Source organism: Semicossyphus pulcher, unplaced genomic scaffold (assembly GCF_022749685.1).
Source record: "Semicossyphus pulcher isolate SPU_LCO1_2020_fin unplaced genomic scaffold, fSemPul1.0.p SCAF_17, whole genome shotgun sequence".
NCBI lineage: Eukaryota > Metazoa > Chordata > Actinopteri > Labriformes > Labridae > Semicossyphus > Semicossyphus pulcher.
This window is the reverse complement of record NW_027211681.1, coordinates 8604825-8629984: the sequence shown is the minus strand read 5'-3', so window position 1 is coordinate 8629984 and position 25160 is coordinate 8604825. Positions and strand designations below refer to the sequence as shown.

The window sequence follows — 25160 nt, the reverse complement described above, 5'->3', positions numbered from 1 at the left end:
GAGTCACATCAGAAGTGATACAACACAGAGCTCTGCTACAACACCAGTCAGTTAGTTTTGGTCTACAAAAGCAGGGAACACGGGCCAAGTCACGATCCTGATTGATGTGTGTTTGACTGTTCAGAACTCGGACTTTGTGATTTGTTGATTTACGTCTCAGTGATTTATGTAATGTGTGTCCGCTGAGACCGTGTGGGTGAAACTTACATGAGTGTCAGGTGTTTGTAATTGGAGAGCTCCACAGGAACCTGAGTGAAGTGGTTACCATCCAGATACCTGCGAGACAGAGATGAGGGCAAAGAGGGGAGGGTTTGAATCAAAGGGTTAAAAAAAAAAAGACAGAAAAGAAAGATGTAAGGAGGACGAGGGGAGAAAATGAGAAGGGAGATAATGAAGTTATTTAACCATGTGGGAAATTCCTCCTCTCCAGCAGTGTGAGCAGTCATTACTGCGAGAGCCATAATAAACACTGGAGTTTAATATCCCCACAGGCATCCACTAATACACTATAACCACTCTCTTTTCTCACACACTCTCACACACACACGTCTGAGATCATATCTCCTTCACTGTGTGACAATGTGCAATTAATCCAGCATATTAATTAAGTCTTTGTTAATATTGGAGAGAGCACGTTCCCCACAGGAGGACGAGTGGAATGATAGAAAATACCACCAAGCCAGCTGTCTGATGTTTAATTTAGGGCTGTTATTTTGTGATCATCTGGGATTTAGTGTGTGGGAGTGTGTGTTGAGTTGAGTTTCTGGAATAAAATCCTCTACGTTTTCTTGAGCCTGTGTGCTAATGTGTGGTTCTGTGCATGTTTTCTGACCAAGCACAGATTCAGTGACTTAAAAAGACAGATTCAAATTATGATTCATAAAGTTCTAACTGCCCTTTAATCCACCGTAAGGTGTTGACCGTCTACACTGACTGGACAAACTTATCAGTCATTATAGAAAAACATGATGAGATTAAAAGTCCTGCATACGGAGGTTTCGCCAGATGAGATGTAGGCTTAGAGGAAAAGAAAATGTGGCAGCATTTGTTACGTTCCAAGCAAACTTCTATGAGATGGAAAAGTGACAGACGTCACAAAATGTTCTAGAAATCCTTCAGAAATTGCATCTTATGTGGATTACCTTAGAATGTATTAGGTACTGTTTCTCTCAGTTCATATTTTCCCTTTTTTCCCTATTTTTTATTTGTCTCGTAAAGTACTTTAAAGTTATAATCTCGAAGATCTCAGTTTCGTTCTCTTTGGCAGCACCTATAGCGATACACAGTAATTGCGGGAGCACACTTGCCAGATATCCAGACAGTGTTCATGTGTGACGTCCACGGTTTGCTCCGGGTTAACTCATGATGTTCCTCGCTGACGGTCGCTTTCCTTTTTAAACCTTCATCTGAGCGTCAAATTTGTTTCTTCTTCGTTGGTTTTTCACTTATTTCTGAAGTTGTATCTGTAGTCATCAATCTTTTCTTTGTTTGTTCAGCCATAGTAGATTACTGTTTACTCGCAACACTTGCAGAGACTGGAAAAGCAGCCGCTTAGCTCCGCCTACCCTCTCTGGCAGACCAACCACTGCTGGGTGATGGAAGATGCGTCACTAACTGGGCGCCACTTGTGTTTTCTGTGGCTGTCATCAGTGGGCCATAGGCTCAATCACCATTGTGTTACCTCATTCGGCGATAGATAGTGACTTAACAGAATTTTTTTTAAATTAAAATCTTCGAGATTATTACTTTAACTCATTTAGAAAGCTAAAATCCATGAGATTATCTGCTGCAAAGTTTTGGATATACATGTTTTTTACAGGACTTTACAAATGTCTCTGAATTAAATGCTGTGTTGTCTGTAACTCACAGTTCGGTGGTCTCTTTGGGCAGGCCTTTGGGCAGTGTGGTCAGACCCTTGTTGCTGCAGCGCACCACAGTGTCCAGACAGGAACACTCTGCTGGACACCTGAGCACCGGAGAGCAGCTGTTCTCCTCGTTACCTGAGAGAGATACAGAGAGGGGATTAAGGGTGGAACAAGACTGTAAAGGCCGCAGATAAAAAGTAAATCTGTTCTGACTCACCCTCTTCACAGGCAAAGTCCTGGACGGCTACATCCTGGATGGGGATCTCTTTCAGGAAGTAAGGATTCTGGCAGCGAGGGTTTCCAGTGACGATGCGCTTCCTTCTCAGCCAATCGCCGAGCCAGGCCAGGTGACAGTTACAGTTGAAGGGATTGGCCAGAAGGTTGCTGGAGAACAAAATAAAGTGACTTAGAATTATAAATACGTTGTGTGTTTTTGTGAACATTCACATGTTGACGTGTGTACTCACAGTGTGGACAGAGAGTGCAGTGTGTCGAAGGCTCCGGGGTTCATGGAGGTGATCTGGTTGTCGTAGAGCGACAGGAGACGTACGGAGCTCAACCCAACGAAGCTGCTGTTACTCACACAGCTGATACGGTTACTCCTCAGCATACTGCAACCACACACACACACACACACACACGAACACACACACACATACATGATTAAATGTTCTGTGTATTTTACAAAGAAAATCGCATATTTATGATAATATAAACCTGTGAATTATGCATGCTCACATGTTTCAAATGTTTGTGTGGATACTATCACAGTGTGAGAGAGCATATTTGAATATTGTACACACACTTGTTATGATAATGTGATTGCAGATGTATTTAAGTAACCGTGTGTGTGTGTGTGTGTGTGTGTGTGTGTGTGTGCGTGTACCCACAGCGTGCGGAGGCCAGCGAGTCCCTTCAGCATGCGGTGGTGTACGTTCTCCAGTCTGTTGGAGGTCAGAATCAGCTCATTGACCCCCGAGGCTCCTTCAAACGTCCCCTCCTCTATGTCAGTGATGCGGTTGTTACTCAGGTTACTGCAAAGAGGGGAAAGCAGGACAAAGAAAGGTAAGACAGGAGTGAGCAAGAGTAAGGCAGCCAGAGGGAGTAGAGAGAATTACATGTTATTTATGGCCTTTGTCATAATGTGTACAATCATAGTTTTCTCTCTGTGAACTCTGTAGGACATGTGACGCTTTGCTCCCGTTATATTACAACATTTCTGACTCACATCTTCCTCAGCTGAGGCAACTTTTTGAAGATCCCCGTCGCCTCGAGCACAGTGAATTCATTGTTGTTCAGACGCCTAGGAACAGAGAGGAGAAGAGGTGGTCAGAGAGGAAGACAACAACAGAGGAGACAGAGGAGGAGGAGGAGGAGATCAAGGTTTCCTCTATACCACACACATAGATTTTGTAGCGTGACTCACAGTTCAGCGGTGTACTGGGGGATGTGATCGGGTATTTTGGTGAGTTTCTGGTTGGAGCAGTCGACCGTGGTGCCCTCACAGCGGCACTTCTCGGGGCAGGCGAGGTCAGCGAAGCAGTCTCCTCCGAGCTTACTGCGGTAATCCTCCGTACCTGGTTACAATCATAAAAGCAACGTCAACGAACGCTCCCTAACCGCGCAAGAGTCGAACCCCAGCGTTTACTGGCACTGCTTCAGACAGAAACCCAGCAGATGGCCCGAGTACAGGTCGTGATACAATGGAAGAATTTTGAGAAAGTGCAACCGAGCCGTGCGGCTTTTGTTTGGAGAAGGAATTTCCAAAATAAAACAAAAAGAAAATGTTCCAAAAAAACAATCCTTATTTTGATTGTGAGCAACATTTCCCTTGAGCATTACTTCAAAATGCTTCATCTGTATCACGGCCTACGAGGAGCCAAGTGCATGAGACGCACAAACTGTCAAAATGGAGACATGTATACAGACACGCACGCACCCACACCAGAACAAACACATTGGAGTCTTTCAGTCCTGTCAGACTACAAAGAAACTGTTAGTGTTAGAGACCACAGCACAAACAGAGCAGCATCAACAGATTGGATCATAGCAGAAAAATGCTCACGCACACAGGCAGCCATCCATCATACTGTACACACACAGAAACACACACACACACACAGGTCGGGGGGTGACAGGTGACTGCTGTCTCTTGCGTCTCGGCCATGCTGCAGGGTTCGCAGGGCCGTTCCATGGTGCTTGACAGAACCATGTTCCACTATAGGAACCTGGCAGCCACATGGTTAGATCAAGCACAAAGGAACAACCTGCTGACTGACTGCTCCTCCGCTGGAACACAGGGGGCGGGGAGGGCAGAGGGAGGAGAGGAGGAGGAGTAGAGGAAAAGCTGAAGGAAGAGGAGGTTAATGGGAAGAAGGATGAGAAGGAAAGAAGGAGGGAAGAAGAGAGGTGTGATGAGGAGAGGGACGGAAAAGAGAAGAGGTCAAAGGAGTGGTGAGAGGAGGAGGGAGGAGGGGAGAGAAAAAAAGAGAGGAGACAAGAGGGCAACAAGGAGAGAGATGGGGAGGGAGGGAATAGGATGTGAAGGAGAGGAAATAAAAAGGAGGAAAAGAGATGAGGAGGAGAAGGAAGAGAGGCAAGGAAGTGAAGGAGAGAAGGAGAAGAAAGAAGAGAAGAGATAAAAGGAACATAAGAGAGAAGATGAGGAGGAGGAATCGGGACGTGAAGGAAAGGCAATGAGTGGAGGAGTTAAAGGAACAGAAGATAAAAAGGAGAGGAGCAGGAGAGGGGGAATACGAGGAGGAGAGGAAAGGCACGAAGAGCGGTAAGAGGGGAAGGGATGAGAGAGAGGTGAAATAAATAGGAGAAGACTTAGGAGGCAAGGAGAAAGAGACAAGGAGGAAAGGAAGTTATAAGAGGGAGAGGAAGGGTTTAAAGAACAGGACAAGAAAAGAGGATGAGAGGAGTGGAAGGGGGTGTTGAGGAGGAGGGAATTGGCAAAGGAAAGGAAAGGAAAGGAGGAGGAGAGGGAGCAGAGAAGGGGATAAGAAGGATGTAAGAGGAGGTAAGTTGAAGAGATGAAAAGATGAGAGAGAAAAAGCAGGAGAAAGTCAGAGACCTTCTGGCTCGAGGAAATGTAAATAGGGATGAAGAAAGGAGGGGGAAAGGAGAAGAGGAGGAGATCAGACAGGTTGGAAAGTACAGAAGCAGGGGAGGTGGGGAGGAGAAGGAGAGACTGGAACATCTAAAGGCTTCTAAAATCCACAGACATAACAGAGGAGAACAGAGCAGCAGTTACAGAGGAGTGGGAGGAGAGTTACAGCAGCACTGAAGGCAAGAGAAGCTCTGACTTCTAGAAACACACAAACAAACACAGACACACACGCGCGCGCACACACACACCAGATACACACAGGAACCGCATGAGAAGGAAAAAAAGAACCATTGTGTAAAAAAATGTAAATCTTATGAATCTTCTGGTTGTTGTTGTTTGTAGACAAACACGAGGAGTCACAGAGGGGGTCAAAGGTCACTGTGGCAGAGGTCAAAGGTGAGAGCCCGGCTCAGGGGACGAGAGGAGAGGGATATCGGAGTTTGACGCAAGAACTGTGTGTGTGTGTGTGTGTGTTTGAGAGTGTGTTACTTACAGCCGGTGTGGTGGTGTACTCCTGAGTGTGTGAGAGAGGCATTAGGAGAAAGAAGAAGGGATTTCACTCGTTTATTTGAACAGGAGGGGCAGAAAATGATGAAAAACGGGGAGAAAATGCTGCAATTTTTTCGTGTTCAGTCCCCAGGCAGTGATTCATTTAAAGGGGTAATGACTCGTGAATAGTGAGAGTCGTGCTGGCATAACATGACATTTGGTGGGTGCGTTCCGGCTCGGTTTGCTTAAAGCGGGACGGGTTCAGGCGGGTTTTTCTGGGAGGTGGGGGATTGTGAGATTACAAAAAGCACAAATAAATAGATAAAAGCTCTATACTGATTAACAATTATAATAAACTTAGAGCGTTTAGTTCAAGCTTTCAACTCCAATCTTCACAAGACTAACACAAGACACGGTTGGAGAGATAAAACTTGAATTCAGAATCATTCGGTTTGTGTTCAGACTGAGAAATGAGATAAGTTCAGAAACAATACACCGTGAAATAGGGGACATGACGCAGGGAAACTAAAGGATTTCAGAAGTATTGAGTTAAAGCGAGATACCAAGGTTGTCCCCCAGAATGAAACATGTTTATTCAACTTTTCAACTGCAAATGTTGTTAAATTATTCAGCTCTGCCCTGTATGTGGTATCTGGGCTTTGAAACCTCTGTCCCCCCGGTGAGTTAATGACTGCAGCACACACGCACGCACACACACACACACACACACACACACACACACACACACACACACACACACACACACACACACACACACACACACACACATTCACACACATTCACACACACATGCCTCCTGTGTGTGCTGCTGTGGTAATGACCGCCTTTAGCCCTGTTACTGATCTCATATGCATGTCTGATTTACATATTTCCCAGCGCCCCTCTGAGCATGGCGACTGTGTGACCTTTTGATGTTCTGCAGCGGGCGAAACACACAGATGCTGGCGGACACACGCTCATACATTAGCTATGATAAGATGTGCTGAGACGTATTAAATTTAGTCTCTGTGATCGCTGTACCAATATACTTTCATTTATACAGAGTCTACACATGCAGAGCCGAGCTGACAGCAGCCGGAGCTTATTAACACGACTGTTTTCCCTCCATCGTCAAGGTTACGGCTGCCGCCGAAAAAGCCCCAGTGCAAGGACAAGAGAGTGATTATGTGCTGCCGGGTTAGATGTGATGCGTTATCGTGTAAGTTGGACCATTAGAGCAAAATGTCTTGGCATTCAAAAGGTATCAGTCAAGGTAAGTCACTCCAAGTGTCAAGAGTGTGTGAGTGTGCAGCATCCGCTGTGATTGACCAGACAGTGTCTTATACACACACACACACACACATGCTCGATGTACAATACCTGGGATGAAATACTGTTCTCTAGCTAATGGAGAGACAGAGACAGAGAGAGTGAACGTGAAAAAACAACTAAAGAACCAAAAGAGAAAAGTACTTAATGTTTGTGTATGTGTGTGTGTGTGTGCGTGTGTGTGTGCGTGAGCATGTGTTGAACTGAGAGAGAGACAGAAAAGCTGAAAACAGGGATCTGCGGTTAGTAAAGAGAGGCCAAGGGAAAATCCCAGCAGGAAGACACAGAATGAAAACACAGGAAGTTGGACAGTCAATTTGGATTTTCTTGACATGTGTGACTAATCATAAACAGAAATGATCCGTCTTGCAGAGATACAACGATGCGTCTTCTCTGCAGCGTGTTTTTTTACCTGAGCAGCGGAACTTCTTGCTCTTGATCTGTCCGATGCGTTTGTTGGCGAGCCGTCGGGGGCTGGTGCAGCGGGCGCCGCTCGTCTCGATGGGATTGTCCTGCAGGTAGTCGGCCAGCCACTTCAGATGGCAGTCACAGATAAACGGGTTCTGGGCTAAGTGACTGATACACACACACACACACACACACACACACAGACACACACACACACACACACACACACACACACACACACACACACACACACAGAAACACATAAATTAGCTGTCAGAACAACACATACTTTGAACATAAATGTTTTTTGAATGTGGATACATTATTTGTGAGTGTGTTACAGAATAATAACACACTACAAACAACTGCATAATTTAATTTACAGCTGAGATTACATTATACTCTAAATAGTATGTTGTAAATCAAACTTTCAGAATGAAACCCACACGTCTTTTTTACTACCACTATTTTGTATTATTCGGCTTTTTTTGTTTGTATAAATGTTTTTGTACACTACATTGATTGATAAAAGTTTAAAAATATGAAAAATAATAACTGAAACATTGTTCTACTCAGCAGTTTTAAATTAATGTCCAGAGTATATTGATATATAGGCAATCTCGGATCCCATCGGCTATAGTCTGAGACGATATAGTGAATGTGCCGGGCGGTAAGTGATAAACAACTTCCTGTCAAGACTTCCTTTTCCGCCTGCTGCATTGTTACAGAAAGAGAAACGGTTTTCTTGTGATTTCCTTGTTATTAGCGGGTCTTACCTTTGCCGAAATCTCAACATCACGATGCAGATTTGTAAGAAGTTAAAATTCAAGCTTTGTCAGGTCTGTCCTCAAGAGGAGAAGAAAACATTTAAAATGTCCGTTTGTTGAACGGAGGTCGGATCGATCTGGTGCATTCGAGGAAGTCGGGAAATCTGAACGCTGAACGGCTTTCGTGACACAGCGAAATGGGAATTCATCTCAAGTTAAATTTTAAATCTTGAACAGATTGTTAGCTGAGCTTACATGCAGATGTCTGTTTATAGAGATTAATAAGAAGCTAAATCGTCGTCAGATGACGCGGATGAGAGCTGGGATGCCATTACAGCGGATTTCGTTCCGCCTGCTTTTGATCTCCTCACGGACCGTTTTCCCTGCATACGCTGCAGCCTGCTGATACGTGATTGGTCAATATTACTCGGACTACAAGTGTAGTTCAAACAGAACACTTGCCTTCCCGGAAATCCTCATCCATGCCTACAGATTCTAAATTTCTATTTAAATAGAGATTAATATGAAGGTGACCAAATAAACATTATTGTCACTTTACAATCCGTTACCACGTATGTTTAATAACCATAATGTCAGCTTAATATAAGTAAAAGTGATTTTAAAAATGCAAATGCTTTCAAGCAAGGCATTGTGGGAGTCTTCCCCTTTCAGGTAGGTGGATTTATTGAAAACATTTATGTGACATAGTGTGCCGTGCATTTGTTATTGTGACAGGGCGGTGTACTGTGTTTGCTGCACTGAGTGAATACAGCCTTTGTTTATGCAAAGTTACCACAACAGCTCACGACCTTTCTTAACAGCAGAGTTTGCCTGCACTGCACTAAAGCTTGTTTTCAGCTCTGAGCCAGGCGACAGCAGACTGACTCATCACCAGACACCGGCGGTCTCCCAACTATGATTTAAAGCTGAAAGGTGACAGTCGGGCTGATGCATGTGCTTGTAAAGTTTTTTGTTTTACTTTTTTTAATGTAAATTAACATTAACTATAGATATATAACAGTGTTTCTCAGACCTGGGACTCTTACCATTTGCTGATGCCCCCCCAAAACACAGTTAAGATAATACATAATATACCTACAGTGAGGAGTTTTAACTGAAATGAATACACACGTCTCTATATGACCTACTAATTCTATAACATTATATTTAATGCCTGTAACCACCAGGTCGGAAAACCCAAGACATGGAAAGTCTTAGGTTTGGGGTAGCTGTATTACTGCTGTTTTATCCACTTAACAGCCGAGAGAAAGGAGCTGTAAGTATACACTGGGGAAGCCACTAAGAGCCAGAACAAGACATTTTTCAGTCAGACTAAAGTCTATTAGGGCTCTTTAAAGTGGTGAAATTAATATACACTATGTACTGTAACTCTTGTCTGAAGATCTCTCTGGTGTTATATGAAACACCAGCGCAAAATGAAGTATTGATAAAGAAACGGCGATTGTCATTCTTAAAGATGACTAAACAAGGCATTTGCAGTTGGTCTGCGATGATGATTGGCAGCTACTGCTCAATGTTTCACACCTTCCCATTCAATATAAATCTGCTGTGTGTGTGTGTGTGTACACTGAGCTGTGTCTGTGTGTACATACAGTGTTTGTATGGCTCTCAGTGACGCGAAGGTCCCCTTGGCGATGGTCTGGAGCTTGTTGTCATATAGAGAGAGCAGATTGAGGTTGTGGAGGTCCTGAAATGCGTCCACACGGAGACACGCTATCTTATTAGCATTCAGCAACCTGAAAAAAAAGAGAGACAGAGGGAGAGAGAGAGAGAGAGAGAGATGACTGCTTATCCTGTTTTCATTCTTCAGTGAGTGTTTTAAGCGTTACAGGTCAGTGATGATGCCTTTCAATCATGATGTCTCCACTCTAACGACAATGTTTTAGGTAAGCACTTTTCAACAGAATATCAATGAGATATGGATGTGAGCTCTTAGCTGCAACTATAATGGAGAGAGAGTGTGTGTGTGTGTGTGTGAGAGAGAGAGAGAGAGAGAGAGAGAGAGAGAGAGACAGAATGAAGGTGTGTGTCTACTTACAATAGCTGCAGAGAAAATAGTCCCTCAAACAGCCCTTTGGAAATCTCTGTGATCTTGTTCCCATATAACACCCTGGGGAGCACAAACTTTACATTAATAAGTTATGAACAAGACCACGCATATTATCCAGTCACACCAGTAAAACTAACACTCTGCATTTTTAAAGAGACAAGCCAAATTCTCTAACAACCTCCTGATAAAGTCGCTGAAGGCAGGTTTGTTCCTGATAACAATGTATCAAATATAAAAGATACATTTTGTTCGCGTTCCCATTGTGACAGTTGAATTTGACAGTGTGCCAGTGAATGCTGTGTTCATGTCAAATTGTAAGAGACCTTAATATAAAGCAGACTGTGGGAATAATTGCTGTAATTCTAAGTCCAAGGTAGAGGAAATGTTTGACACCAACGATATCTCCTACTTAAACATACTGCGAGGAGTTTTTAACCAGTTATTAAATGATAATGAAGGTAAATTAAATGAATGAAATAATGATGGATGCCTCTCTATGACCTATAAAAAAGAATCTTCAGCAAAAAGCCTGCAAATCATCCACCGCCAATAGTTTTATCTTTTTCTAATCTTATAATAATACTGTTAAAAAAAAACTAATTTATGCTTTTTATCTGATGTGACAACAAGCATAATTATGGGTGTAACCATCTTGGAAGAAGGTTTTAACTCTGCAACGCCAGGCTACGTTCAGACTGCAGGGAAATGTGGCCCAAATCCAATTTCTTTTGCTTATATGTGACTCAGGTCTGTTTTTTTCATGACAGTGTGAACAGCACAAATCACAGGGAATCTGATCTTTTCAAATCTGATTTGGGCTACCTTCATATGTGGACCTAAATCAGATACAGGTCTGATGTTTTGCAATATAACCTGAGTCTGAACTGTCATTGGAATTCATGCGACTTTTACGTCGCTCTCGAACGACATTATGTGCTGGCAGGAGTCAAACTGTAACATGGAAGGAATCTTGGCTCCGACTCCACATCCACACACACCTCCGTACTGAGGTAGCAGCCATTTTTGCTCCACAAAAAGTCATAAATAAAAATTTGTCTCTCTTTCTTCTCGGCCTTGTTATCATCTGCTGTCGAATTTGCTGGCTTCCACGGCACAGCGATTTACACGTGAAACCGTAAACGCTGACTTTCATGGCACCCATGTTTGTTTACGTTCAACACCGTGCTGCTATTGTTCTTGCGCATGCGGAGTCAGTTCAGGATCGTGACCATTTCACACTGCAATCTGATACTGGCCACATTTTAAAAACATTTTGAACAGCCAAAGAAAAAAATCGCATCTGAGCAATAAATCGTAATTGGGCACTAAGGCTTGGCGTGGGAACGTTGCCTTAGACTAACAGGAGGTGTCGGTGTTACTTGAAAGCAGCATGACACCAACAGGGCGGCTTTTTACTAAAGCATGCAGACACATTGGGAGAAAAACACAAGACATAAAATGATTAGACCTTAATCAAAAATGATAGCACCCTCTTTTCCTTTTGAGTGCCATGTTAAAACGCCTAATAAAAACCCGACCTCTAAAAACATTGGCTGTGTGACTTTGCCAACACCTTCCTGTTTGTCAAAAGTAAGCACATAAAGTATAACTAGTTATAAACACTTGTTATCTAATAGTCACAAAACACTCTTCATAAATCTGGCTGCAGTTACAGTGAGTTATGCACCCTGCTATCAGGGCAAAGCTTTTATAAATATATCAGATAACAAACACAAACAGGTCAAGGCGGGGACTGCCACTGCCTTGCCCAAGAAATACCTCTGACGCAGACTCTTACACACACTCAGAGAGTTATCAGTCATCTTAATGCTACACGCTGAGTTGAGCTGTGTATGTAGGCAGTTTAAAGACATGTGTTTTAGATTGGCTTTTATTTCATTGTGCTGAGTGGCTGTCCCCGAGAGACCTGAGGTTGGGAAACACACGGCGCGGGGAGTGAACGCTTCATTTAAGTCTCACACGCATTAGCACGTACAGTTTCACACGCACATACACACACACAAACGCAGACATACAGTCAGACGCACTGACAAAATCGATGGCTCATTTACATCCTCTCTAACTAAACCCTGACACACAATGAACACACAGCACTGCCTAATGTGAAAGCCATACTGTATGTGGTGTGTCAGCATGAATGTGTGTGTCCCATTCTCTCTGTGGTGAATGTGTAATGAGGTGGCAGAAGCCTCCATTCAGCAATTCAGCGTTTATGAATTATTGACTTTGGAGAGACGAGACCTTAATATAACTCCTTCATGAAATAACTCGACATCCCTCACTCCCTCTTCTGCTCCTCTCCGCGTCTTCCTTTACCAAAGCTTAACACGCAAAGCAGATGGTCCGACCTGAGACTCAGGCTGAAGAGGAAGCCAGCAGCAACACCGCTACTGTCAAAAGTGCATCTTTGGTTCTTAAAAAATACTGTTAACTTGAGGCTACAGTTGAAGTTGCTTTTAGGCCAATTTTTCTACCCATAATAATAAAAGAAGACGTTTTTGAAAAAAGGCTAGCCAAACTTGTGCTGCAGAAAGGAAGGCTTAATTAATATTATCAAAACTGACCCTTTGCTTGCTTCTTTAAATAGCAGGGCAGAGGTGCTAACATTAACGTTCGCCAAAACACCAATATAATGGTTTCAGCATCGGGCATTGAAGTTATACAGGCTCCAACACAGTGGCTCTATCAGCCTTTAAAATGGTCTTTTCTAACGTAACCCAACTGTCATCCTACTGTAATGTGGTTAGCTCATAATGAAGTAGGAAGCAAACTGTGCTACAACTATAGCTAAATACTTAGCCAGAATACTAATGTAGTTTACTCTGGTACCTACTTGATACAAGCATGCTAAATTATCATTAAATTACTCTTATGAAAACAGACCCTTTGCTTTGCTAATTTGAATAGCAGGCAGAGACGCTAATGTAATATTAGCCAAAACTAGCCAAAATGTATTCGGTTTTAGCATCCGAGTTATACCGGCTCCTATAGCTACAGTGGATCTGTTGGTCTTGAACACGACTTCTTCCCACTTAACCTAACTGTAACCCCACATCATAATGTAGTAGCTTAAACCAGTAAAGTAGGAAGCAATGCAAGGTTACAGCTACAACTAAATACGTAGCCATGAATGCTAATACTTGTAGTTAACACTGGTACCTAGCTACGGTTTCTAAGCTAGAGTTAAACAATTGTTGTTTTGTGGATTTGTTACAGTTATTTAGCCTCCATCACAAACTTCCTGGTTCAACTCAGTGCTAGCATACTTTCCGCAGTATTCCTGTGCAGTGTTTTTTGCTATTTTGCTAGCTTTGTTGTAACTTAACTACTGTGTTTAGGTCTCATAAGCTAATTTTGGGGCATAGAGTGGTAACATAATCAACAGAAATATTGGTTTTAACTTTAAAAACAAATAAAAGCATTTGATATTCCTTGTGAGATTCAAAAGGCTGTACTTGTGTTTTCTGTAAACTGCATGTTAAATACAAACAGAGTACTCACAGAGAGTTGAGGGAGCGCAGACCTTGGAAGGCGTCCGAGGCTAACTCTGATATCTGGTTGTTACTCAAGTCTCTGTGAAGAGCAGAGCCAGAGAAAAAGGCGGTGATGGAAAGAGAAAATGAAAAGAGAAACATGGAGGTCAACACAGGCTACAAACAGAGCAGAATCTAAAGTTTTTGTAAGTGGTTGTCAGGGTGCACAAAACATATATCTCCTCATCTACTCACATTCTTCGCAGCTTCTTATAAGGAGAAAAGGCCCCAGCTGGGATCACCTTGATGGCGTTCTGCTCCAGTCGTCTGGAACCAAACATACACACAGACCATTGAGAAGCCACATTAACATTCCCCTATCACAGACCTATCTTTGCTCTATCGTTGACTGCTGCTCATTCCTCGGGGCTTTGGCCGAGGGGAACATTTCCAGATAAGTCTCTTTGATGACTGTGCCAAAGTTTGTCACATTTCTCTGATCTTTTGCCCTCTTTAACATGTGTACAGTCAGACGTAGACACAAACACACCCAGGCACACTATCTGGGCAGTATTCCATTAAGTGCCAGTCTGACTCTGACTCTGTGTCAGTCAGGCCCAAACAAATCAAACCAGGCCAGGGGAGAGAAAGAGAGAGGGAGGGGGCAAACAGAAGAGAAAACAGGCCCAAACAACCGTTCTTTAAACATTTCACATGTTAAGTCACTGTGACGAGAAAGGCGCTGGAACATGATTTGCAAACCAACCGTTCAATTTGCCTAAAACAAATTTGTTTTTCATTTGCTGCTCTCTTCTGTTCAGCTGCACTCCAATACTTTCTTCGGTACCAACTTGTTTGACTGGTCACACAGAAGCATTATATTGATTGCATTGTGTTCAGGATCTTACTTTTTTTAGGCCAAACGAAGTCAAGACTGTCAAAGCAGGTCTCGAGTTAAGTCTAAAATCGATTGGGACAAGTTCTATTCAAGTCTAACAGCAGGTCTAGAGCTACCTAAAGTCAACCGACACTAGTCAAAGTCAAGTCTATAAATGAAGTACAAAACAAGTGTCTTCAGATCAGGTCTCAGCTTAAAGATATAATCCAAGATTTTCAAGCAATTCAAAGAAATGTCTGTTAAATCACTATCTATTGCTGTATGAGGTAACACAATGGTGATTGAGCCTATGGCCCTCTGATGAAAGCCTTTGCATTTGCAGTATATAGTATTATTATGGACTGGGTGTCTGTGGCGACATTCACAGAAAAAATCACAGATGGCGCCCAGTTAGTGACGCGCTTTCCATCAGCCAGCAGTGGTTGGTCTGCCAGAGAGGGTTTAGCGGAGCTAAGCGGCTGCAATTGTTGCGAGTAGTTAACAGTTATCTAATATGGCTGAACAAATAAAGAAAAGATCGATGACTACAGATACAACTTCAAAAATAAGTGAAAATCCAAAGAAAAAGAAACAAATTTGACGCTCAGATGAAGGAAAACAGTCTGAAAAGGAAAGCGACCGTCAGCGAGGAAAATCATGAGTTATAACCGGAGCCAACCGTGGACGTCACACATGAACACTGTCTGGATATCTGGGAAGTGTCCGCCTGCAATTACCGTTTATCGCCATAGGTGCCGCCAAAGAGAACGAAACTGAGATCTTTGAGATTACAACTTTAAGTCGCAAATCCGTCAAAATCCAAGTCCAAGTCAGATCAGAGTTCAAAATCTAAAACAGATGTCAAGTCAAGTGTGAAATCAAATAGATAAGTTCAAGTCAATTCTTGAAGTACATTCACAGCAGGTCCAGAGTCAAGTCTCAAATCAAAAACAAAGTTCAGTCTCAAATCAATCTGTGCAAGTCGAAGTCAGGTCTCAATCCTTATGAAAACTGATGTCAAGTTGATTGTCAACAAAATCGAGACAACCTAAGAAAAGTCAAAGTCTCATCTGAGGTCTTGTCAAAGCATGTCTGCTTTCGGAGACATGAGCAGAGCCCCAAATTGCTCCTGATGGCAGCGCCTTACATGGAAGCTCTGTGGCTATCAGTTGAAGAGTACTGTGTGAACAGGAGGCGAAGATCATAAGTCAAGTTGATTCAAAGTTCTGTTTAACAGTTTTCATATTTGACACATTTTCCTGTCCAGAGTTTGACCTTGTTTATACATATTCATGATGCACGCCCTGCCTAGTCCTGTTATTTTAAAGTTTGTATCCATGATTTTACCAGGCGAGAACCTGAGACCTGACTGTTTTGTCTCCAGTCAAGTGTCAGAGCAGTCTACTCCAGCTCATGTCTCTAGTCCTTAATTTTGTAACTCCAGTCTCATTTTGTACACGTTACATCTGCTGCCTCTCATCATTCCTTTCTACTTGATGCCCCTCTTTAGACAGAGATGTTATCTGCCTTGTCCTTCAGAATAATCTTTCAATTCTTACTCCCTCATCCCTTCATTATTTTCTTAAGCAGAGAAGAGCTGCATGACCAGGCTTTCTCATTTCACAGATGTGTGGTTTTATTTCAGTGCACAGAGAGAAAGAGAAGTAGTGAAACAGAAAGGTGGAAGGAGACAAAGAAGGAAAATGGAGAGAAGCACGATGAAAGAGCAAGAGAAATATCACTGCACCGAGCGTGGATTTGAGAGCTTGTGTGCAAAGGTGCATGTATATGCATGCAGAGTACAGCAGGTGTGTGTGTGTGTACTCATGTATGCGTGCCTTACATCTCAGTAATAGTTTCAGGCAGGTTGGTGGGGATTTCTGTCAGTCCTTTCCCTCTGCAGTCCACGATGTTGTTACTGCAGGTGCAGGACTCTGGGCACTGTAACACGCTGCAGGAGGAAGATGATGACGACTGGTGACCTACACGAAGACAGAGGGCCGATATTAGTCACAGAGTTTCGTTTTTCTTGGTGTAAAAACAAAACGGAAAGGATATTGAAGCTGACAGAATCCAGTGAGGAAAATCAAAGTGTGAAACAGCAGCCAGGCAACAGGGAACAGGTAAGAGAGGGAAACGGTCCTTAAACGTGACAGTGACCTTGGTTTTTTTAATTTTTAATCATGTGCTCTCATATATAATTTGTTGTGCAGAAAATCTGCAAATGCAGTGTGTGTGAGGGTAAAGCCAAGCCACGCAATGAGACATAAGTACTTGCCTTCGTCCCCATCTCGAAAAGCATGAGCAAAAGACAGTAAGAAAAAGCAGACGAGACAAAGCAAAAGATAAACAACAAGCTAAAGTAAGTCACGAAATAGATAGAAACATATGCAACCTGAACGTACCTGCACAGACAAACTCCTTCTTCTGCACCTCAGCCACATTGTGCCCCCTCAGGTGCGGGGGGGCCATGCACTGCGTGTAGAGACCCAGACGGGGGCGTTTTCGCAACCACTCCGACAGCCAGGCCACGTGGCAGTCACACTGCAGGTTGTTGGAGTGCAGGCGACTGGGGAGGGACGAGAGGGAGGGAGGAGAAGGGATGGCGATCACAGGAAAAGGGGAAGGCGGACAAGTGGTGAGAACGGGTAGGGGGAGGAGGAATAATAGATTTAAGGATGGGGGAGACAGGAGCAGGGTGGTAGGAGTACAGATCGATCAATCAATAGTACAAACAGGAAGCGATGAGAGGGAGCCTTCCCCTCAGGGCCGTATACTGCGTAGTAAATACTCAGCGGTGCACTTACAAGGTCCTGAGCTTCGGCATGTGGTTGAAACTGTCCACAGACAGTCGGCTGATGTTGTTGTTGTTGAGGGTGCTGAGGAGAGAAAACAAAATAAAATCACAGGACTTTTCTGCTAACACAGGATTGTTTTACACAGCAGGTGACTTAGTCAGCAGAGTGTTAAAATTAGACTCTGCTGAGTGTCATTTTTAACCTTGTTTCGAGGTAAATTCTGACAACTGAACAGTCTGTTAATTATCTCACACTGTTAATAAACTGTCACTTACACAATCTAGACGCTAACCAGCTCTCTTATCTCTTGTGATTTAAACCATAGACACACAACATGAAAAATATAACACCATCAATGTTTAACATATTTGCAGAGTTTTTTTTAAATATGTATATTAAAAAAATGTCGTTTTATGAAGCAATAATATAATACATTGTACTGGTTGGAACGTAAAAACAATTACAATCAGTGTATTCACTCTTTGCAATTCACAAATTTAGTCACTGTCACTTTGATAGAAGGCTGTTACATTGTTACATGAGTAAAATGCTTTACTAAAATATGAACTGACTTTGAAGTCAAATCGACCTGCATGTTTCCCTATCAGGCGACATCTACATAACTATGAGACAGTGATGCTCTGTGAGCAGGCATCAGAAGTTCTGAATATACATAATCTGTCCCTTTTCAGGAGCTGCACAGGCAATGCAGTCTTTTAAAGGTCAACGAGGATATTAGCTGCTCCGTATAGCGCTGCTGTTAGTGTTCATCATTCACAAAAGCTCTGCTGTTGTTTAGCAGGGGGGGACTGAACGAACAGGTACTCACAGCACTTCCAGGTCACGCAACGCCCGGAAAGCTCCATCTTCAATGCAGCTGATGTGGTTGTAGTCTAACTGGCTGCAGAAACAAACAAAAACAAAAGGAGAAGTTGTGTAAGATAAAAGGTGTCTTACAGTATATCTTCAGGTGAAGTTCGAGCCAAACAGGAAGAAAAAGCTTTAACTCCCTACGGCAAACTCATCAAATCTCTCTCTCTGTGTCTGTCTCCTCTCTTCTGTTTTGGTTCTGTCTCCTGAGCTCGTTGCTCTTTGTAGATGTATTTCTCAACATAAACATGTCTGTATGCTTTCCTGTTTCCTGCTCTTTGCTATCTGACGTCTCATTTGTATGCTCTGCTCTTTACCTCTTCCCCCACTCACTCTCTCTCTCTCTCTCTCTCTTTCTCGCCCTTTTCAGAGCCGCTTTGCTGAAACAATTTAATTAAGACATAAGGACAGTAAATCATGTGCTGTCACTCGCATGCTAATGCAAACACACACATACGCTGGCCTGTCCTTTTATAATAATTGCGAGGCATTTCACAGAAATGATCTGATGTGGAAGAAAACACAGGATGCAGCGAAATTGTTGAATAAATCCATATACTGAGAATTACTGCTGGGCAATTACTTTACCTGCGAAATGACCAACAATTATCTTCAATCATCGTAACTATGACTGAGGCAAAACAAAGAGAGAAAACACCAGAAATGCCACATGACGTGACATTTATAGCACACACACACACACACACACACACACACACGCATACAGCTGCTAATGAGCAGCGGTGGCGGTCAATACAGCAAGCAGCAGGCGCATGACATTTAACACAATGAAATATTGATGCACAAGCACATGGGGATTGCAAACGCTGAGCACACACACACACATGCACGCACACACACAACACGCTCACATGCACAGAAAGTGTTGCCAAAGTGCCACTTACAGGTTCTTGATCACCACGGCTCCTCTGAAGGCTTTCCTTGGAACCCCCTGAATCTGGTTCTCGCTGAGGTCCCTGAACACAACACAGAGAAAGAGAGAGATGCGGAGAAGAAGTGAGAATGAGAAAGAAGGTGGCAGAGAATTAAACCAAGCTGTCACAGAGCCACTTGCTTTGCAGCACAAGTACTTGATGTAATCACCAGAATCCAGCGGGGGGAACTTCAGAGCCAGACAGATCATCTGCAAAATTGAGTTGCTCGCACACAGAGCACTCCTTCTCCAAATATAATCAGCTGTCTCTATTCATCTCTCAGTCGCACAAAAACATCCACGTATCCAGAGCCAGACGCAATTCAATTGTCTGCTTTGAACATCCATCCATCTCAGGTATAAGAGGCTTTAACTGCTAAAACAACCTATAGGGGGCACTAGTGACCTCCGCTTCCCTTTGGAGCTTTCCGTTCCTCCTCTCATCGCTCCCACTCATCTCTCCCTCGCCACTTCCTCCCCTCCTCCCTCTGCTTTTAAGGAGTGAGTGATGGATGTGTGTGTGTGTTTGAGTGTGAGCGCTGGGGTTTGCAGAGATTTAATTTTCAGCCACTTTAACTAAGCTGTTGCTGCTGCTGCTCGGAATAGAGCAACAAAACACACTAAATGTGCCGCAGTCAGTGACACACATGCGTGATCATGTTGCTCCTCACTCACATAAACACACTCAAACGCATGAAGAGGTGACGCACGTTAACTACAACTGTAGTCTGCGGCAGTCTAAAATACATCATATCCCTGGTTGGTATAGCAACTTGATTCTGTGAAGGACACACACTTAGGTGCTGAAGGATGTATGCACACATAGTAACAATAAATGAGGTGTTCTGTGCACTTGCCTACACACATGCAAATATAAATAAAGTCACGCACAGCGTAAAGGAATGTATTTAACTTTTTTTGTGTCTGATTGACACTAAAACAAGACGTGAAGACCTCTCAGTCATGTGTCAGCCTGCTCGACTGTGTGTGTGTGTGTGTGTGTGAGTCTGTCGTTCACCGCCAACACAGACTAAAGTTCCAGACAGACTCTTTGACCTTTCACCATTGCCCTTCCAGCTCTTGACCCCGGGCCGTGGCGTCGTGACCCCCATCATGCTAATCGGCTAACAGCTAATGCAGAGCCGCATTCCTCACATACCCGAGCCGTGATCGTGTAATCGGGGGTTTCCACCTGCTGCTTCTAAAAGACACCTGTATAATAGTGATGTAAGAATTGAGGCGTATCTTCTGTAGCCTTATTATTTAAATAAAAACACCGATCATATTCAACGTCCGAGCGCTTCATGTGCATGTTTCTGACTGACATCTGAGACAGCAGGGACACAAAGACATGACAAACCTTCTCTGGTTGCTGTAGCTTATTGGCAAAGAGACCAAACTGCTTCAGGTGACTAGCAAACAAGCTATCAATCCTGTAGGAACTGCAATAGTGTTATCTTACTCTGTGGAAGTTTGTTTCCTCCAACAGGTCCAGTGGCAAGACAAAATGTGTCCACGCTGGTGCTGTTTTGAATCCATGTAGCAGAATGCAATCTGGCTGTCCGTCAGAGTCAGTGAAAGCTGTTGGTTCAAAAGGGAAATAACTTCTGGTTCCAGTCTCTCAAATGTGATGATTTGTGCTCTTTTCTCTGTTTCTATTCATGCTTTTTGGTTTTGGGGGGATTTTGGACAATTGGTCAGACAAAACAAGCGATTTTAAGACACGCACTTTGGCTCTAAAAATGTTGAGAGGCAAAATAATTGTTAGTTGCAGACACAGATTGATGTGTTTACTGGACACATGCAGAGTCCAAACAACCAACAACTGTCTTACGCAGAGAAGGTTAGAAAATGTCAATCAAATTCGACTTAACGCATCACATTAATGTTCACCTGTTAGCACCCCGGCCTTCACACACATAAACATGGCAAAGCTTCATGTTTCCTCTAACGCAGAGATCAATCAACGTGATCTTCTAATAAGACTTTACAAACAGAGCTGGATGAAAAAAGACCTGAGCTGTTTTACACACACAACACAAACACACATGTGCCTTCCCTCACGCTCGCACACACACACACACACACAGCGACTGGTCTGAATCAAATAGAGTGTATCCTGATACTGTTTTTACAGGACCAGGGGGGTTTGGAAAACAGCCGTGCTACTTTAACCGCTGGAACTCTAAAACCAAATAAATACTCTGAGAGTGCTCCTCGGGCCTGCGCGCGCACACACACACACACACACTTAACCCACTGCATCCACATCGTCTGCCTATCAGATGAAAAAATCTGTAAAAACTTTGTGTCAAATGTGAGAAGTTGACAGTTTGACAGTTTGTGCGTCTGTGTTTAACGCCGCACACAGACCTCAGTGTGGCTTGAGTGTGTTTACACACACACACACACATACACACACACTTGACATGTTCACAGGGGAACTCACTCCTCCATCACATTTACAGTCATGCAGCTGCGGTAAACACTGTAAGAAGCTGGGGGCTTAAAGTGATTGGTATACAAGACAGGTGGAGTGTATGAGTACAGTATGCATGAGTGTGTTTCTGTGTGTGTGTGCGCGTGTGTGTGTTTGACACAGGCATTTATCTTCTGATGCTCTGAGATGATTGGAAATTGATTTTCCTCGTCGCTCTGTCCCAGTGATCTACGACAATAGGGACAGCGCACACACATGGTAACACACACACACACATGTACGCAGGCAGAGTACATGCATACACATTTGATTGGCAGCTTGGGTTGGTGTGGGGCTCTTAAGGAAGTGCAGGAGGCCACTCTAAACCCTCTTCATCACTCGGACCACCAGAGAGAGAGAGAGAGAGGGTGAATAGTACGTTTTACTCTGACTAGGAAATTGACTTCTCAGGGACTTAAGAGTGGATTTTCCTCTTCAGTTTGGAGCCAAGGCACCTGATTCAATTTCATCTATAGTGGAATCATTCGGTCCAACTCACCACTTTTCCCTCTCTTTCTCTGCTTTTCTCTTTCTCCGAGATGTGGTCTTGTTTTCGGACTTCCCCGAGGTTTAACCCCTCACCTCTGCCCCGGTGCCTAAACCGGGAGGTTAGCTTCATTAAAACAGGCTCCTGCTGAGCCCAGTGTGTGTGTGTGTGTGTGTGTGTGTGTGTGTGTGTTTTTGTTTGAAGGCGCCGGAGGTATTAAATCCACACAGGAACTATATCACGCTGATAAGTTGGGAACTGTTGGAAACACACACACCAGACACACTTTTACTTTAAAGTGACAGCTGACAGCACGGTGATGCATTGAAAAGAACTTTAACACATACACACACACACACACACACTGATAATATGTAGTACACACTCTCCACTAAGTGGCTGATAATCTTGTATCCCCCTTCAGCTAAACTTTTGTTCTTTTTATTGTCTTTTTTAATCTGAAATTATATCACTGAATCTGAAAACATCAGTGTTGCATTTAAATGTTGACGGGAAATCCAAGCTTTCGGGAAACAGAGTGTTTTTCTCGCTAAACAGGTGGCGTTTATGATCAAATAACTTTTTATGATTGTTCAGCTGTCTGACAGCAGAAACAGAGAAATATGTAAACAGGAACAACTTAAAAACACTCATTAAATGTGATGGCAGAGAGCGGGAGGCATTAAAAAGGAGATTTAACAAGCTGAGACGCAGCAGCGTCATGAGGTCGTGTCTGTAGCAGATGTCGACTGCGATGCGAACATTGGTCGTTTGCCAACCAAAAAAAAGAAGATAAAGAGGAGATATAGTTTTCATATCGCTTGTGTAATTTAGATCTTAGCGAAATAATCCTAAAAACACTTTGGACATATTTTGTTTTCACACTGATTTAGTCAAAATTGTCCGGTCTGATCCTCTATCTTCTGACCCCTCTTTGTCTGCTTTTCTCACCTTTGGTGGCCCAGGGTGTGTGTGTGTGTGTGTGTGTGTGTGACAGAGTCAGGTCTTCAGCGTTAAGAGCTTAGTGCTGCTTTTCTAAAGGCTCTTTTCACAGAGAGAGGAGCTTTTGACGCCCTGCGTGTCTAAGAAGACCTGGGCATGAAAGAGCAGCACTCAATTCTCACACATGCACCCCTCATCCTCCCCCCTCTCTCTCTCTCACACACACACACACACACACACACACACACTGGACACACACTCTGACCTACTGTTATACAGTTTCTGAACCTCTTTTGTTTGCGCCGTGCTGCCACGAGATTCTTCCCAGGTCCGGCTAACTGGGGGTTCCTGTGGACGTACGAGTGTGTGTGTGTGTGTGAGTGTGACAGGGTATGGGCCAGAGTTGGCAGCGCAGTAAACTAATCATCTTGTTCAAATCCCTTTCGGAGACTTTAATCCTATTAAGTATAAGAATGTGTGAATGGGCAAAGACGGAGCTGGAAAGAGTCAAAAAGGAAGGAGGAAGAGAAAGTGAGGAAGAGACGGACGGCGCGAGAAAGTCTGGATGGAGGAGTAAAAACGCTTACGCGGTTTTGGTAGAGGGGTGGAAAGGACAGGGTGGTTATGGACGAAGCGGATGGAGGAAGAGTGTGCGTGTGTGTGTCTTTCAGCTAATTCACGGAGCGATGCCATGAAGTGGACCCCCAAAGATCACACTTCTGTGGGCAATTAGGAGGAGAAAGACTCCCAAAGAAAAGAGAGGAGATGAGGGGGAGAAAGGAGAGGGAGGAGCGGAGGCTCGCAGAAGACAATGCAGAGGATTATTGAACGCACAGGGCCGCGATTGGCATCTGGGAATGTGGAGGAATGTGTGTGTGTGTGTGTGTGTGTGTGTGTAAAGGTGAATCATCAAGTCTCTGGTTTTAAAGTGTGTCTTGGGTGGCAGAATATTTAAACTAAGCATGCGATACATGATGGAAAGTTATCATGCAGAATCACACGCACACTCAGCCTCGCCCTTCAGCCTCTCTTCTAAACTAATATTGACTTTGCTCGTGAATGACAGATCTGCAGCCTCTCCTCCCGTCTCATTGTCTGCCTCTCTTATTCGCCATCACGCCTCGCACACACACTTTAAATGCCAGGTAGGGGGGGTTGCTATGGTTACCGGACCAGGGTGGACACCTGGGGGACATTTTGACTTGACGGAGAGGGTGTCCCCTGTATGTGCGTGAAGTGTGGCTGCGGGGCTGGCGGGATGGCGATCCGTCACAAACAGTGTGTGTGTGTGTGTGTTTTAGTACCACAGCGCTCAGTTACAAAAGCTGCTGTGGTAACAGCTGTGTTATTTCTGCTGCTTCGCTAAAGAGTTTTGATTTTGCAATGTTTCTTCCTTTATGCTCTGAATACAGACGGGGAACGGCAGGATGATTGCCTGGTAGAAAAGCAACATTGTGCCGACTGATTTCCTACATAAATAGCTCCTGATCTCTCCATTCAGCCACCAGGCGCGACACTTGTAACATAAGCTTCTTGTTGCCGAGGGAAACATTTCTTATCACATCTATAATGTGAGATTAACACGGCGAAACAACAAAGCTGCAAAAATAAAGATCATGTATGGCCTGTACGTGTGTGTGTGTGTGTGTGTGTGTGTGTGTAAAAGCAGACTGATTACGTTGCTTTCCAGCCCAGGAACAGATTAGTCAGCGGTCTGAGACCATGACATCACCAGTAATGTTTACACGTGTAATTATAGACAAGTGAGGAATACATCTGTTGCACACACACACACACACGCACACACACAAACGCGGAGGAGAAATGGTCAGCGGCTTGCACTAATACAGTAATTGCATATGAGGAGAGCTGAGAAGCACTTAACGAATGGGGACATGGTTTCCCTCTGAACATCTGAAGATGATATTTTGATTTAGAGCTGCGTCGACAGAAATGTCCCATCATGCAATGCACCTGTGCTCCTCAGACTCCTGTGTTATAGAAAAGCTTGTGCTTCAAGTGTTTTGCAACAATTTAAGGATGTACTTTTGCAAGGTAAGGATCAAGGTCAAATTCAATGTCACGGTTATTCTGCTGGCTCTTTCTATCTCGTGTCTCAGATTCACACACATGTAGACCACATGCTCAGTCTATAGGTTCATGCAGACCCTCTCAGTGTTGCCAACTTAGTTATTTTCTCGCTAGATTCAGGGACTTTTCAGACACTCTCAGCGA

The 25160-nt window shown here is 43.7% G+C and overlaps 1 protein-coding gene across 1 annotated transcript in view; it reads right to left on the bottom strand.

The window, feature by feature from the left end:
- Nucleotides 1-25160, bottom strand: part of slit2 (slit homolog 2 (Drosophila)) — a 90037-nt gene that overhangs the window by 18024 nt on the left and 46853 nt on the right. Inside the window, exons 5-22 of the mRNA XM_069665664.1 lie at nt 18989-19060; nt 18043-18114; nt 17223-17294; nt 16821-16984; nt 16694-16705; nt 16259-16397; nt 13794-13865; nt 13567-13638; nt 10033-10104; nt 9587-9730; nt 7211-7374; nt 3292-3442; nt 3094-3168; nt 2756-2899; nt 2333-2476; nt 2083-2249; nt 1868-2000; nt 208-276 (exon numbers count right to left, since the gene is read on the bottom strand). Of these exons, the coding sequence (XP_069521765.1) occupies nt 208-276; nt 1868-2000; nt 2083-2249; nt 2333-2476; nt 2756-2899; nt 3094-3168; nt 3292-3442; nt 7211-7374; nt 9587-9730; nt 10033-10104; nt 13567-13638; nt 13794-13865; nt 16259-16397; nt 16694-16705; nt 16821-16984; nt 17223-17294; nt 18043-18114; nt 18989-19060 (1938 nt within the window). The remainder of the gene's footprint in view (nt 1-207; nt 277-1867; nt 2001-2082; nt 2250-2332; nt 2477-2755; nt 2900-3093; nt 3169-3291; nt 3443-7210; nt 7375-9586; nt 9731-10032; nt 10105-13566; nt 13639-13793; nt 13866-16258; nt 16398-16693; nt 16706-16820; nt 16985-17222; nt 17295-18042; nt 18115-18988; nt 19061-25160) is intronic.